The following is a 16,754-nucleotide window of genomic DNA, read 5'->3' on the forward strand; positions in this document are numbered from 1 at the left end:
CAGCTTAATTATTGTACTTGCTGAAAACAGAAGGTTTCCTGTTTGTGGTTCTTTTCAAGGTTTTTTTTTCCTAAATTCCTCTCAGGGAGTTCTCCAGCATTACCATATTGTATGAATTACGGATATATGAACGTCTGTAAAACTGCATTGGGAATAAGATTGAAAAAGAAATGGAAGTCTTTATGACTTATGAGCAGCAGCTGGTTTTAGGTACAAGTCCACATGTAGGTCCAAATATTTACTATGATAAGTTTGGATTGTAAACAGTTTTTGAAAGTATACATATTTAATGGTATTTTGTGCTTGTATATATATATAATGTGTGTGTGTGTGTGTGTGTGAGACTCACAGACACACACACATGCATATTCGTATATATGGTGTAATATAACGGTCAATTCTGCTTTAACATTTTTGAACCGGAACCGGAAGTGTGAAAGACTTTGTTTCGGAGAATACAGCAGCACGCGAGCTTGGCGGGACAGTGGTTCGATTTTAACCAGTCTGCTGTTTGCTGTATTAAATTGTAAGTTTTAGCGGAAAAGTCATTTGTTCACGTAACCACACGAGAGAATGAAGGATTTCTGCTTTGTGGGAATTTTACAATTTTACACGGTTTGTCTGTATGTGTAGCTGTGTTTAATAAGTTAGCCGGGTAGCTAACTAAACTAAGCTAACAGTAACTGTTGATGTCAACCATGAAGCCAAAGAAGTATTATTGCATGCATGAATTATTTTAACTGTATAAACATTAAGTAAACACATTTTACTTCACATGCAGATTGTATTTGGTTATGTAGAAAATGCACAAGTTATTTATGTTTACTTCAATATGTATTTTTCAAATTCGCATTAATCCTCGCAATTATCCTTGTGGGATCTGAACCTGTGACTTCATAAATAAAATGATTTCACGTTGTTTATTGAATGTCCTTAGCCATTTACCAGAGTGTTTTTGTTTGTTTGTCTGTTTTTAAATAATCATTGCTATGCTGTTAAATGGGAGAAAGAGTTGTCACGCTTTTGTAACCTGGTCTTTTCCCAGTTTGACCCCCTGCATCTTTTTAAATGACTATTTTTCTACAATATCCTCATACAGTAGCTCATATCCCATTAGCTGTATTGCTTGCTTTGAATCCTGGCTACAATTACCTGTGAGATTTGAATCCATGTCTCATAATAATAGCTCAGAAGTTCACTTTGTCACATTATTTTCAAATTTGTTTTTGTGGGTTTTTTTCTGTAGGTGAACACTGTCTCTTCGAGCTTGCCATGCCTTCCAGCTTGGGCCCCAGCAGCGTGGCAGCTGCGCTGCATGAGGCTCTGGAGAATTCAGCCCGACTGATTGACCGTCACTTGCAGGAAGACCGCTGTTTCCCTGACCTGTCAGAGTTACTCAATGTACCTTCACATAGTAAGTCGTCCCCCACATTATACACTATATACATTATTTGAGGTAACGGGAGTATAGGGGTTCTCATTAATATGATTGTTTTTTGTGTTTAGATATGCCCTCTCTGACCGGTGTGTCCGACATGGATTACCCTCTACAAGGCCCTGGTCTGATCAGTGTGCCAAATTTACCAGAGCTGAGTGCCATCCGTAGGGTCCCTCTGCCCCCGGAGCTGGTGGAGCAGTTTAGTCGTATCCTCTCACTCTTGCTTTATTTTCTTTTATAATAAAGTGTAGTCTTGTTTCTCTTGTGAACAAACTACTTCATTTGTATTTTAGTTCATTCATGTCAGTTGGCATACTTTAACTCACATTCTTCAAAGACATGCAGTGCAATTGCATGATGGGAGTTTTCCCTGAGATCAGCAGGGCATGGCTTACAATCGATAACGATATATTCCTATGGAACTATGAAGATGGGTAAGTACTGGTCTAAAGTTAAACTAATCTTTGACAGAAATGTATGACTTAATGCTCACTAGTTTTCTGGCTTTAGAGGCGATGTGGCATATTTTGATGGTCTCAGTGAAACTATACTTTCGGTCGGGCTGGTCAGGCCAAAAGCAGGTATGAAGAGACTTGTTTAGAATCTGTTTGCATGAATTTATTTGTATTTTTGTATTTTAGATGCACTGTTTTTAGACACCTCTCACTGTCTTGCAGGGATTTTTCAGCCTCACATCCACTTCCTGTTGGTGCTGGCTACACCGGTAGATGTTGTTATACTTGGCCTGAGCTTTCCTAAGGCTCAGACAGGTGAGTCTCGATTAATTTATCTCTATCTCTTTCTGTCACTCTAATTCTTCCTCTTTAACGCTCTCCTTTGCTCTATGTGTCTCTCTCAGACTTTCCATCTCTGAAAACGAAAGCCCAAGCTTTTAATTTGTGTATTTCCTATGCAGGGTTAAATGACAGCATGTCAGGAGCCATGCAGCTGCTGCCTGACCCACTTTACTCCATACCTACGGACAACACTTACATGCTGGCCATCACCTCTACACACCTGGGACGAATCTTCCTTGCCGGAAAGGACGGATGCCTTTATGAAATCGTCTACCAGGCTGAAGCTGGGTGGTTCAGTCAGCGCTGCAGGAAGATCAACCACTCCAAGAGCAGCCTGTCTTTCCTTATTCCATCTCTGCTCCAGTTCTCCTTCTCTGAAGATGGTAAGAACTTTAATCACATCAGCCTATGAGTAGTCTTGTCAGTATGTGACTGATTATCTGTCTAATGAGTTGCTGTGGCAAGTTTTTGTAGCCACAGTGAATCACAGATTTCACTTTTTTGTGAATCTTATCCTCTGTCTTAGATCCAGTCGTTCAGATTGCCATTGATAATTCACGCAACACTCTGTATACGAGATCAGAGAAAGGTGTTCTGCAGGTCAGAGGATTTAATGAATGTTTTTTTTTAGTCCTGATATCAAAATCTTTGATTTAAGCTTGTGACTAACTAATGTCTGTGTCAGGTTTATGATTTGGGAGCTGATGGCCAGGGAATGAGTCGAGTGGCAGCCATGTCTCAGAACGGTATTGTTTCAGCTGCTGGGAATATCGCCAGGTAAAGCCACGCTATTTAAACAAATGTATTTATTCCCTTTCAGTCTTTTAACACACGCATCATCCAAGCCATTTGCTTGTGTGTCCTTTGCAGGACAATGGACCGTTCTGTCTTCAAACCCATCGTCCAGATTGCCGTCATCGATCGCACCGAGTCGTCAGATTTCCAGCTCATGGCTGTAACACATGCAGGTAAGAATCGATGTTGATGATAATTCTAAGGATTTCAGTTGCTCTGCGTTACTCTCTATTAACCGTGGTGGTTTTATGTGCTGCTCAGGCATACGGCTGTACTTCAGCACCACCCCGTTCGCTCCACCCAACGCCAGGCACAGCGTTTTCCGACCCAGCCTTCTGGCTTTGGTACACGTTCGACTGCCTCCAGGATTCTCAGCCTCCTCCACCCTGCAAAAGCCTGCCAAAGTACACAAGGCTCTCTATAACAAAGGTAAAGATTAAAATGGAATTTGTCAGTCACATATAATCTAGCGGAGCTCCAAGGGAAGATTTTTAAAGAATATCTTGCATGTTCTCGAACCCTTTTTTTTAGTGTACCATAAATTGATCATCATTTCTCTGGTTTTTCCACTTTGGCAGGTGTTCTGTTGATGGCAGCATCAGAGACAGAGGACAGTGATATTCTGTGGTGTATAAACCACGACTCTTTTCCATTCAAGAAGCCTCTCATGGAGGCTCAGGTGGGAGCCTTTCATAATTGCTTCCTCATAATAAGTATTAGATTTACTCAAATGTCTTTCATGGAAATTTTGTTTTGCATTAAATATTTTATGTACCCAAATATTTCTTTATATTTTATTTTATTTTTTTATTTTATTTTTTTAAACAGATGACCTCAAATGTAGACGGCCACTCGTGGGCACTCTCTGCCATAGAGGAGATGAAAGTGCCCAAAATTGTCACTCCTTTAAATAAGGACATCATTCCACTCACAGATTCGCCAGTGGTGGTTCAGCAGCACAACATCCCACCTCAGAAATTTGTCCTCCTCTCTGCCCAGGTGAAAGTTTGTTTCTCTCTCTCTCTCTCTTTTTTGCAGATCAACCCTTAACTCGGGTTTCTATGTATTTTTAATGAGTTAATAAAAATGTTGTTTGTCTCTCCTCAGGGAAGTCATATATTCCACAAACTGAGACCAGTGGATCAATTGCGCCATCTGCTGGTAAGCAGCAGTGGTGGGGAGAGTGATGAAATTGAGCGATTCTTCAAACTCCATAGGGTATGAGCTTGAACACCTTTTTATGAATTTATACTAGTAGATGTGTGCATACATAGAATTAGACTTGTCTAAAAGGGTTTTTTAATTTTTGGCTGGTCCTGTAGGAGGAGCAGGCCTGTGCCACAGCTCTGATCCTGGCCTGCTCGACTGCTGCCTGTGACCGAGAAGTCTCTGTATGGGCCACAAGAGCTTTCTTCAAGTCAGTGAAGTTTCTAAATTCTTTACACACACTTCTACATATTGATAAATGATTTGAAATAACTTCTTTCTTTAATCTCCTTGCTACAGGTATGGAGGAGAAGCTCAAATGCGGTTCCCTTCTGCCATGAGTGCACCGAGTAATGTCGGACCTCTCTTCGGCTCGCCGGTTCCAGGTCATTAAAGACTAAACTATTCGTAAAATTCACTTGATTTAATGTACTAATTTTTGTGTTTAGTATAGATTTGTGGACATTTGTAGATTTGGTAGCAACCTGTTTTTAACCCATAACATTTTATTATTTTAATTGTAGGCTCTCCTATGCCTTTCGGTAGTCCTCTTGCTAATCCGAGTTTTCTTGCTACACCAGCTCCAGGTACCTACTATCCCTTTGTGTACCCCTTTTATACACTTAATATATACACCCTCCAGATATCATGCTAACACTGAAAAAGAAAGTCTTAGAAAGTTGTTTGTTTATGAAAGGAATACGGCATGTTTAGAAATAATGAATGTGGAATACAGTTTTCTGATATTTCAACAAATGACCAAATGGATTTTAATATATAATGGAAATAAACGTGTACTATTGTTTTGATTGTGTTTTGTAAACCAAAAGAAACACTGAGACACATAGTCTAGACATATTGGACATTTTCTTTTTCATACCTTTTGATCACCGTCCTCTAAGTCATTATTATTATTATGATTCACATATTTCCTTATTTATTTTTTTTCTTTTCAAAACTTTCTGTAGTGTTTTAAAGGTATGATAACTGTTTTACAGGTATGATCCCTCCTTGTGTGTCAACTCCATTCATCCCTGCGACTCCAATGAGCCCTTGCAGTGCTGCTATGCCCACGGTGTCCTCCGGTCCTGAGGTTCTGTTCTCTGGGAAGCACAATGGCATTGTTATCTACTTCTCACGCATACTTGGGTAAAGCACTAATAGCTGCGCAGATGTCACAATGGACTTTGGATTATGTGTTGCTAATTGAATTTTTTTTAATAATGACAGCAACATCTGGGATGGGAGCCTGGTTTTGGAGCAGCAGATCAGTAAAGGAAGCCAAACATTGATTGTTGTAAGTGCGCTCGGGTTGGGTTATGCATCTTTGGGCTGTATAGTGACATTTTTATATCGTTATTTTTAAATATTGGCTGATAAATGTATTACTGTATGACTTCTACTTTTAAAATTACTGTCACAGATGGAGAGCACGGCAAGTTCAACTGACCTGGAGGCAGTTCTGCTGGAGCTTCAGGGCCTAAAGGAGTTCATTGACAAGAATTCGCAGTTTAGCCCCACATCATTGGGTGCAGCCAAGTAAGGAGCATCTAAATTTCCTCACACATTATGCTTGATTACAGGTCAGATTACAGAAATGCTGACTCTTCTGCTCTCACAGTTTTAGCTCCCCGGCCAACCTGCAGCAAAGGTTGCTGGGATTCATGCGGCCAGATGGTGTCGGCTCTCAGCAAGTTCAGCAGGAGCTTCAGAGGAAATATCATAGTAAGTTTATTTTTTTTCTTTCTTTTTTTTATTGTCTGAGATTGGGGGAAAAAGAACAGAAACAACTAATGGTTTGCTGTTATTTGTTTCACAGCTGAAGCTCAGGTCTATGAGAAGACATCTCTACAAGGCATCCAGCAGCTGGTGCATAGATCCTTTCAGACTCTAGCTCTTTGGAAGCTCCTCTGTGACCACCAATTCAGTATCATCATTGCTGAGCTGCCCAAGGTTTTCACCCAGCACAGTCTTATATTTTCTCCTTCTCTCTCTCTCTTTTGTGATGAGCAACATAATTGTCCAACAAGATTTTGAATGCATTAGGGCCTCAGCAAAGTTGCCACCCTATAGTTTTTTTTTCTTCACAACACACACACAGTCCTTTGCAAAATCTTAGGCCACCATTAGCTTTGTTATTTTTAATGTTTTTTAATGAGTTTTAATGACCAACCATATTTACTTTTTTGTCTCTTTATTATGAGACAAATAGAAAATGTGTACTCAAAATTAAAATTGCACCACCACCATTTTCAGAGCAAAATTGACCCCCACCATTTGCACTAAGAACATCTGGAACCCGTGAACATGGGAAACTGTCCTGAATTTTCTGACGTAATCTTGTATATAACACCAAGTTTCTTTCGGCACTTCACAGAATTCTTCTTTAGATTTGCGTTGCAGATTCTCCACCATGTTTCAGTGAAGGCCACAAAGTGCTCATTCTTCCATCTCGCTCAAATTCTTCTCACATATTGTCGAGAGTTGGACCCAAACATTTCATACTTGTTTTTGTCACTCCATAACACTCTTTTCTACTGATGCATGTTTTTGCTTTTCCACCCAGTGTTTTTATGGCTGCTGCCCTTTAACAAAAGACTATTTTTGTCTTTGACCTTGCCTGATCAAACTTTTTACACTGTAGAACATTTAGATTGGCTTCCTGATGAAGCTTTCAGATGCTGAGCCAGGTACCAGCTGGACTATTTTCGGTTTCTCAAAGAAGAAACTTTTGAAAACTTTCAAAGTTTTCTTGGTCTTTCAATCCATTCTTTGTCTAACCATTTGCTTTGTTTAAAACCGCTTAAGTGTTAAGTTTGTGTAGTGATTTACATTTAAAATACCTGCACCTTGCAGATTTAATGATGATATAATGACTCAAATTCTGAGATTTTTGAATGGAATGATGCGACTGAAAGTTGATCTTATTAGCAAGTTCCAATGAATTAAACTTACACAACATGTGTGTATGAAATGCTCAAGCATGTCTTGCATAATACTACATACAAATTGTCTGTGTTTTCTGGTTATATTCTGTTAGTGAGTCTGAGAAATAATTATGCATTGTCATTATAAAATTGCTGAAACAACAAATCTAATGGTGGCCAAGGACTTTTGCCCTGTACTGTATGTATATGAAGGGGACCAATCGTATACAAGCTTCATGCCCAACTTCCAAATATTACTGGTCCCTTTAAGTTTTCATTAGTTCCCAGTTGGCCCTGAATCTTTATTGTCCTTATTATTGTTTTCTGTTCATTTCACATAAAAGGACTTCCAGGAGCAGCTGAAATCCGTCAGCTTTAAGGACATGGTAATCCGTGGCCGTGAGCTGACCGGAGCACTCATTACCGCCCTCATCAACGTGTACATCAAAGACAGCGCCTCTGTGGATGGTATCAGCAACCTCTTGCGCGATATCTGTCCCCTGCTGTACAGCAGTGATGACAGCGTCTGCTCTAAGGTAAACTTTCCCCTTGTTTTATCCCTCAGTTATGTACAAACTGTCCTGTACTCCAAACGAGCCTTTATTGCTCTTGTCTCAGGCTAATGAGCTACTGCAGGGCTCGAGGCTAATCCAGAGCAAGTTGGAGAAAGAGCGTATGCTCAAGGAGTCACTGCGGTTGTACCAACAGATCAGCAATCACACAGACTTGCCTCTTGTGTGTTCACAGTATCGCCAAGGTAAACACGTATAAAAATAAAATAATAAAATTAAGTTTTCTTTAAAGCATTCCTGACCAATCATTTACGCATTTATGAGTGAAAAGAATATAACGTTGTCCAACCTTTCTAGTGCGTTTCTATGAGGGCGTTGTGGAGCTGTGCCTTACAGCAGCTGATAAGAAAGACCCCCAGAAATTGGGTCCTCACTTCTATAAGAACGGAGAGCCTGAGGGGGATGCTGTTGGGCAGCAAGCTTTTCAGGAAAGGTGTGTAAACATGTTTTTCATTATACTTGCAATACAATTATATTGCAATGTAACACTCTCTGAATGTCTCCCCATCCAGACTGTCATGTTATAAATGCATCACGGACACCATGCAGGAGCTGGTAAACCACAGCAAAGCTGCTCCCCAGTCGCCCAGTGTGCCTAAGCAGCCAGGGCCTCCGGTTCTGACCTCTGACCCAAACATGCTCAGCAATGAGGATGCTGCTGCCCATGTGAGTAGCTGTTAATGTTATTACAATATTAGCTTATTTGACTTGAGGAGCTTGCAAACCTAATCTTTTTTTTTTTTTTTTTTAATCAATTTGTTTGCTTTTTTTGCTTGCAGTTTGAACAAATGCTTGGCCTAGCTCAGAGGTCACAGGATGAGCTGTTCCACATCGCACTGTACAACTGGCTGATCCAAGCTGACCTCACTGACAAACTCCTGGAGGTAGGCCATGTGTTCTTCTTCATTCTCCCCAAGAAGTGAAAGACGGCACTGGTATAATTCACTGTATTTTCTTGACTATTCAGCAGCATGTGGTGTTTTTGCATATGTACTTGAAGTAAAATCGGATGCTGACCATCTGCCTATATGATTACCACCACCGGGCAGTTGATCACGCATATAGTAAAATAGAACGAACCAATAGATCATGCGATGGCACGTGCTAAAGAAGCGTCACCCACAGATTTTACATAGTAAAAGTGCTAAAGCCATTTCTGTGGTGTGTGCATTTTGTAAGGTATGTGTCGGTGTAATGTGATGCGGTACAAGCTATTTGTAAGTCCTTTGTTGAGCAGCTTGTTGAAGTTTATTTAAATTTGGTTTGGCTGATTGACCTGCTGAAAGTTGGGTTTTAATTTCTTGGAATGCGGCACGAAAAGATGCAAGTCAATCCTGATTTCAATATTGGCCATTTCGTTTTGATTATCATGCAAGTGTTTACTGTGAAACCCTACTCCTCTGTTCTTCAAGCTTTAATATTTTTTTTTTATATTTTCTAATATTTTGTTTTGTGTAGGTCAATTCTCAGTATCTTGAAGATCATTTAATGCACATGATAAAGCAGGACCAGAGCAAAGTGCGCAACATGGACCTCCTGTGGCGATACTATGAGAAGAATCGCAGCTTTGGCAAAGCGGCTCACGTCCTGGCCAAGCTGGCTGATATGCACAGGTGTGTTGGGATGCGTTCCTCTAGCCGATGTCCTAACTGGGACTCCGTATTTTTAATGACACTCTGTATATTTTGTATGTCTACAGCACAGAGATCTCTCTACAGCAGAGGCTGGAGTACATCTCCCGTGCCATCCTTTCAGCCAAGAGTTCCTCCTCCATCTCCTCAATGGGATCAGATGGAGAGTTTTTGCATGAACTTGAAGAGAAGATGGAGGTAAGATTAGTCTGTTGCTCCTGTCTGTGGCTGCAGGGCAATTTCGGAAAACAGCGGCTTATGAATAAATGTATGTGTTGTGGGACAGTAAACGGGAGCTATTTTTTTCGCTCCAGGTGGTGCGCATTCAGGTGCAGATCCAGGAGACATTGAGAAGACAATATTCCCAGCACCCGAATGCACCGAGAGCGATATCTCGGCTAGACTCCGAGTTAATGGACATCACTAAGGTATAATCAGACTCTGTAGCCTTGAGTTAAAAGAATGGATCTGTTACATGGATCTGTTACATCAAACATTTTAATAGTGTTCTGGAGATTTAATTAAATCAGAACTGGGTGTATAAACGTATATATACATAGAAATATTTTACATAATCTATTAATTAAACAATATGTTTTCTTATTGTTATAGCTGTATGGAGAATTTGCAGACCATTTTGTGTTGACTGAGTGCAAGCTGGCAATCATTCACTGTGCTGGACACTCAGACCCCATCCTGGTTCACTCTCTGTGGCAAGATATCTTGGAAAAAGGTGTGTGCGTGTGTGTGTGCTGTATGAGAGTGTTTGAGTGCGTGTGTGGTACATCTGAACGCTTAGATTAAATTTACGTGGCTACGTAAATTTAAATGCATTTAATGCTTTATTTACTGGGAAAAATTTTGTATGTCTTAGTCAGGTATGTTTGTTCAACCCACATCTGTATCATCCACAGCTGATGCTTCATCACGTCTCTGCTGCTACACACACACACACACACACAAATTCTTGGGTTATTCATATTTCTTTTTCATTGCAGAGCTGAATGACAGCGTGGCTATGGGTCCAGCAGACCGCATGCAGGCCCTGAATCTGAAGCTGATCTCTCTGGGGAAGCTATATGCCGGAACACCACGCTATTTTCCTCTGGGTATCGTCTTATTTTCTGTCAACACCAACAGAAGTCAACTCTTGTTAACTATAATTGTTTAATTATTTCCCTTGATGCATTGTTTGCCCCGTGATGCATGGTTTATCAGTGTCAGGAAGCATACATTTGTTTTGAGTTCTTTCTCAATTTTTGTTACCTTTTATTTCTAATTTATTTTGCTCTAATGACAAAACTTTTAGTTAGACCCTTAAAATGTTGTTTTAATATCTATTGCTGATACTAGTAATAATCTGCTAAACTGGTAGTAACAAGAATAATGATGATGATGATAATAATCTGCCTTTTTTTTTTTTGTTTTATTTAAGATTTTCTGGTCAAGTTTCTGGAGCAGGAAGTGTGTAAGCTGAACTGGGATGTGGGCTTTGTCACAGTCACAATGCAGGAGATTGGCATCCAGCTTCCACGTCTGCTAGAAGTATATGATCAACTCTTCAAAGCTCGGGTATGAGGCATTTCATCAGACAAGAGCACTGTTTTATTTATGCACAGCAAGCTTTTTATTTATTTCTTTTTGTTAGTATGGTATAGTACAAATAACCAAATGTGTACTCTGGTTTAAAGCTTTATCTCACACACAAATAATGTGTAAAATAATATGTATAAATTAAATGTTACTTAAATCATGATCAAATTTTAAGTTAAAAATGAAAATAGTGTGATGTGAGTGTGTTAAAAGTGCAGTATTAAACATTGAAAAAGTTTTTTTTTTTTTTCCCCCCCATTTTCTTTCTAATGGATACATATTTAAATTACAATAAAATTGGTCCTACCAATAAACGAATAAAGCAAAATACCATGCTACACTCCATCCATGTATATAAGTAAATATATAAATTTTACTCCCATCTTTTGTGCCATGATTATGTAAATGAATGCAAATGATTTTGTATCCAAATATATAGGAGAACCAAGAGAATGTGAGCTATAAATTAAGTAAATATTTAATGTTAAATAAATAACTAGACAGTGTGTATATATATATATATATATATATATATATTTTTGTATGCTTGATTAATCTTTACTGAATGGATATATGAATGTTTTTTTAAGATTAATTTATTGATCATTAAGTTTAAAAATAAATTAATAAATAATTCTGCCCATGATTTTTTCAGGATCCGTGTTGGCAGCGTCTGAGGAAACCTCTGCACCTTGTGGAGTGCATCCATGTGCTCCTGTCAGGTTACGTAAACGACCCAAGCCGAGTGCCCACTTACGACAGGTAACAACTCCACACCTCACATGTTCCCTGGATTTTTGGTGTTCAGCCTCGTTTCCTCACGAACATGTTCTCGTTCCTCAGACGGAGGTTCACCAACGTGTGCTTGGACAACATCTGTGGCTACCTGGTGGAGCTTCAGTCCCTGAGCCCCAGTGCTGCCTTGGAAGAAATCATACGCAACTTTAAATCTCTACAGGCCAAACTGGAAAAACTTCACTGAGGCCAGTTAGAAAGGGGCATCTCACAGTACATCAGAAATTCTGCACAAACTTTCCTCACAGCTGTTTCAATCGAATAAAAGTTCCCACTCATGCCTTTGCAAATGAAAAATAACACTCAGAGCTACAGTTACCTCCCTCATAGTGCCTGGAAAGGATTCAGTTTAAGCATACACACAGATGATCAATGTTTTTTACTTGGTTTTGTGTTCACTTCATGATTTTTTGTTTGTTTGTTTGTTTGTTTATTATAAGTGCAAAAATATTTGTAAAAAAAAAAAGTTCGTTTTGTCCTGGATTTGAAGACTACTATAAGGAAAAAAACAGCAAAAAATACATATCCAGTTGCTGAAAAACAAGTATCACTCATGATTGTTTTTGTTGTTGTTATTATTAGCATCATTATCATTTATCATTATAATTGGATGATTCATTTTTGTAAGTGAGGCAGTCTCTCATCGGGGGAGCCACATCTAAATCATCATATAACCCCAAGTCATTCAGTGCAGTTTCTTTGGTTTTATTTCTAGCATGTAAAAGCCACAGCTTGTGTAACAATGGAAAAGGTTGGGGTTTTTGTTTGTTTGTTTTTTATTTACAATTTTTAAGGACAGACTCTGTGCAGACTCGTTTTTACATAAAAACTTGAATCTGAATAATGGGAATAATCTGTATTATATATTGTTGTAGTGTCAAATTTGTCACAACATTGTTCTTTTTCACCTGAATTCAGTAATGGAAATCCTTTGCTCTAGTATCGTGAGAGGTTTTTTTTTTTTTATTTATTTTCCCTCCTCCTGCTGCTTTGTTGACAATAATTACTCATAACAAGGTATAATTAGGCCCAGGGGATCGTTTATGATTCTGCAAGTAACAGCAAGATGTAAGTAAAAAAATACACAACACAATTTTATTTCTTGAGAGAAGAAAAAAAAATTACATTGCTAATAATCAATAAATTCTGAAGATAAACCTGATGAGGGGGAAAAAAAAAATGTTATGAATTTAGATCTGCACTTAAATCCCCAGAAGCCGAGTTAGAGGATGAACGCTTCATTTGTCATGTCTCCGGTTGTGTCTGGGACAACTGATCATTCTGATGAGTTATTCTTAGACAGCTGCCTTAGCCTTTGGAGGAGCAGTTCAACTTCTTCACGCCATGCAAGTACATATAAGGGATTATACAAGTATATATTGCTCCTACATAGCTGATCATGTCTGCTACAACGGTTGACTCGTAAACAGTTATAGTTATGCTGAGCATCAGGTGCGTTAGCCAGCAGGTCAAAAAAATGGTGGCGACTGTCACCACACTCTTCGCAGCCCTCACCTGGTTACCTGAAGAGCTGGTTTTGTCTTGAGACCTTTGAACGCCTTGTTGTTGATCTTGGACTTTATTTGCAGCATTTGATGCTATTACTTTGGATGATGGTCCTGGAGTCTTCTTAATCTTCGTGTTTTTTCCTCTAGTGAACATGCTTGTGTTCTTGAGCCGCTTCTCGTTCTGAATGAGTGTGACTGCAATTTGGATGCTTGCAAAAACGATGCCAATAATCGGAACCAGATTTGCTAGGGTAAGGTACAGCATCTCGTATGCTTGCTTGGCCTTTGGGCTTGGGAATTGTTCCACACAACCATTGAAGCTTTGGTTCAAGATGTCCATAGAGACGAAGAAGATATGAGGCATGCTGAACGCGGTGGCGAACACCCAACTCCCTGTCAGCAGTGCGATGATGAGGCGGAGGCTGTCCATTTGCACAGGAGCTCCTCCACGCTTCAGAGATCCCACAAGCTTCTGGTGCCAGTACACAGTGATGAACATGGTGGTGAAGATGCTGCTGGTCTCTGAAATCTCAGAGCAAAAACTGAAAACCGCACAGTATTTTTTTGTTGTTTTGGTCCAGTGGACCGCAAAGTCTAAGGTGTCCGGCAGATCGACCAGGTAATTGGTGATCAGATTGGACACAGCCAAGTTGATAAACAGTAAGTCATTCGGTCTGATCTGAGATTTCGATCTTGGCAGGGAGCGCAATGCCAGCCAGTTGTTACCAAGGATCCCCAAAAAGCACATGGAGGCTCTAACTAAAGCCTTGATCCATTCTGTTGCATTCATCCTAAGGAGGACACTGGAGCAACTGTTTAAAGAGTAGTGGATGCTTCAGTATTCTTGTTGTCAGGTATTTTATGCCTGGTAAATTAATGACATCACCAGGCTCTGACATCTCCTCCCACAATGCTGTGAACACCAGTTCTTCCCCCACCTACCTGAGGACACATCTTTTTGAGCATTCAGCATGATTTGTTTTACACCCCCACTCCTCAATGTGCAAGAAAGACCTGCATCTGTTGCTGGTAGAATGAACTTTCCTCTGACTGTGTGAACAGTCAAATTACTAGCTGTCATATACATGTACTTTTTAATGAACACTCAAAAAAACCCTGACTTCGTCTTGATTTTGTGGATTGATTTCAGCTTGAAAGAGAAAGTTGTCTATGAATACTGTTAAATATGAAGATATTTTAACATGAACTACAAAACACTTTAGATATTATTTACTGTAGTAGTCTACTTGCTGGGGTAAAAAGAATGCGTGGGTATGAGTCCAACCGAGTCTGACGCTTGTCTTAGTCGAGAAGCTATAAATTCTTCCGCAGTGGTACACTTACTGGTTCTTTGGATGTCTAAGGGCTCTTTGCTAGGAAGTTTTGTTCGATTAAGAGACTGCGGTTGGGATTCCTGCAGAAAAACATGTTAAAGAATGCTTAAAGGTGACAGACACATTTAGAAGTCCTTCTTATAAGTTATTTATTATGAGAATGTATACAGGACAACCATTTTCTCTGTGGATAAATAACAGTTAAGAACTTGCACTGAATCATAATTCCGTACATAACAGCATTATTGACCTTGTGTAACCGAGGGCAAAGAATTAGTAATGATGTAGTGCTGATAAACATTAATAAACAGATTCACCAAATGAAAAGTTTTTACAATGAACATGAATTAATTTTACATTGAATTTTTCATTAGATTAATAGCAAATAAACACAATGCAGTTATATACAGATTTTCTTTTCACTTACATTCAATTTGTTTTATTTTATTTGTGTTATCCTCCATATACAGCATTAAATCACAGCTTATTGAATTACTCTTCACATATGGCCTACTGTATGTCCTTAACATCTGGCGCAGGTCAGCCTTTGCATACCGTGCAGGTAAATATAAGGAATGATGCACGTATAGGATGCTCCTACAAAGCTGTTTAAGTCTTCTAACACGCTGGATGGTGTGACAGAAGCAGTGAGATTGACGATGAGGTGAATTATCCAGCAAATTACGAAAAAAAAGGCCACTGCTACCACACTCTTTGCAGCCCTCAAAAGACTTGATTTGGCTTGTGACTTGGACTTGGTAACCGCTGGTACATTGTTAATGTTATCTGCACTTTTCTCTGGTGAGGCGTTTCCTCTGTTCTTGACCACCGTGCTCGGTTTCTTCATCCGTTTTTCATTCTGCAGCAGAGTGATCACAATCTGGATGCTCGCATAAAGAATCCCGGTAAGTGGAAGCACATTTGCGAGTGTGATGTACACCGCCTTGTAGGCCTGATTGGCTTCCTCCGAAGGCAGGTCTTCCTTGCATTCTTGAATAGTTGCATTCCCATCGTCTTCCACAACTGCAATAAAATGAGGGACATTGAGGACAAATGCGAATGTCCAGCTTCCTGCCAGAAGAGCGGCGATGAAGCAGATGTTGTCCATTTTCACAGGAGCTCCTCCGCGTTTCAGAGAGCCCACGAGCTTCTGATGCCAGTACACAGTGATGAACATGGTGCTCAAGATGCTGCTGGTTTCTGAGAATTCAGGCAGGAAAAATTGAAAGCTGCAAAGCACCTTTTCTACAGGTAAAAAACTTTTAGTAGTGAAAATGTGGAGAGGGTCCACCAGGTAATTGGTGATCAGATTGGATACAGCCAGGTTTACAAACAGGGCATCATTTGTTCGGAGCTGAGAGATGGATTTTGGCAGGGAGCTAATGCACAGCCAGTTGTTTCCAATAATTCCTGACAGGCACATAACGCCTCTGATTATAACCTTTGTCCAGCGTTCTGCACTCATCTCAAACTGTCAGCAAGCACTCGTTTCTTACCAAATCACGTTTCTTTCCAGCTGTTTGGATAATCAAAGTTACTGCCTAAAGAACAGTTTGGTGAAGTCTGGAATTTATACTCATGTCACCAGACACCTAATTTCTTCACTGAGGTTGTGGCTTTCAGAACTCCTCCTATCAGCTGCAAATATAGGCAAATGTGTGTGTTGCAGATTTGTTTCCATTGACAACAAACAAAAATAAGTGGGCAGGCAATTTTAATTTCAAGCAGACAGTCTGTTGCAGACATATAGATTTACACTCTGTCTTTTTTATGCTGTTGTATTACAATTTCCCTACACTGCAATAAACAGACCTGCCAACTTGACCTCTGACATCAACCACAACGATTATCTTAGGGATGAACCAGAACACTGCACCCCAGAACTCCTCACCCAACATCAGTACCTGGTTTCACTAATGCTCTTTAGACTGAATGATCACAAATCTCCACATCTGCTCCCAAAAATGGTTTAGTCTCAGAAAGTTTTTGGTTACTACAGTAGTAATGGGGAACTAAATCTGAACGTTTGCACATATTGTATACTGAACCACAATGTTATACAGTTTTTACAGGAAGTGTGTTTATTTGGTTCAGTTTGTTGTACAATATAAAAATTCCGCCTTTCAACATTTTCTCAATACAGTGAGGCTGAGGATCT

At 39.6% G+C, this 16,754-nt stretch overlaps 3 protein-coding genes across 3 annotated transcripts; 1 reads left to right on the top strand and 2 right to left on the bottom strand.

The window, feature by feature from the left end:
* The first annotated feature begins 399 nt into the window (after nucleotides 1–399).
* On the top strand, nucleotides 400–12,298 carry nup155 (nucleoporin 155). The gene is made up of 35 exons (XM_046861734.1): nucleotides 400–526; nucleotides 1,247–1,414; nucleotides 1,507–1,644; nucleotides 1,776–1,872; nucleotides 1,949–2,019; nucleotides 2,116–2,208; nucleotides 2,355–2,618; nucleotides 2,762–2,835; nucleotides 2,921–3,012; nucleotides 3,106–3,203; nucleotides 3,292–3,459; nucleotides 3,609–3,709; nucleotides 3,859–4,029; nucleotides 4,138–4,248; nucleotides 4,353–4,447; nucleotides 4,537–4,622; nucleotides 4,761–4,823; nucleotides 5,235–5,385; nucleotides 5,467–5,533; nucleotides 5,660–5,775; nucleotides 5,858–5,961; nucleotides 6,056–6,189; nucleotides 7,508–7,699; nucleotides 7,782–7,920; nucleotides 8,033–8,168; nucleotides 8,248–8,401; nucleotides 8,515–8,619; nucleotides 9,194–9,348; nucleotides 9,435–9,564; nucleotides 9,681–9,794; nucleotides 9,979–10,099; nucleotides 10,365–10,475; nucleotides 10,802–10,938; nucleotides 11,615–11,721; nucleotides 11,803–12,298. The coding sequence occupies exons 2-35, from the start codon at nucleotides 1,273–1,275 to the stop codon at nucleotides 11,939–11,941; spliced, it is 4,176 nt and encodes a 1,391-aa protein (XP_046717690.1). The 5' UTR covers nucleotides 400–526; nucleotides 1,247–1,272; the 3' UTR covers nucleotides 11,942–12,298.
* A 454-nt stretch (nucleotides 12,299–12,752) lies between these two features.
* Nucleotides 12,753–14,908, bottom strand: LOC124393726 (rhodopsin). The gene has a single exon (XM_046861735.1). The coding sequence runs from the start codon at nucleotides 14,050–14,052 to the stop codon at nucleotides 13,063–13,065; it is 990 nt and encodes a 329-aa protein (XP_046717691.1). The 5' UTR covers nucleotides 14,053–14,908; the 3' UTR covers nucleotides 12,753–13,062.
* Nucleotides 14,909–15,119: 211 nt separating this feature from the next.
* On the bottom strand, nucleotides 15,120–16,061 carry LOC124393536. Its single transcript, XM_046861436.1, has one exon. It carries the CDS (start codon nucleotides 16,059–16,061, stop codon nucleotides 15,120–15,122), a length of 942 nt encoding a protein of 313 aa, XP_046717392.1.
* Between the last annotated feature and the right edge of the window lie 693 nt (nucleotides 16,062–16,754).

The sequence above is a fragment of the Silurus meridionalis genome, chromosome 11 (genome assembly GCF_014805685.1).
Source record: "Silurus meridionalis isolate SWU-2019-XX chromosome 11, ASM1480568v1, whole genome shotgun sequence".
Taxonomy (NCBI): Eukaryota; Metazoa; Chordata; class Actinopteri; order Siluriformes; family Siluridae; genus Silurus; species Silurus meridionalis.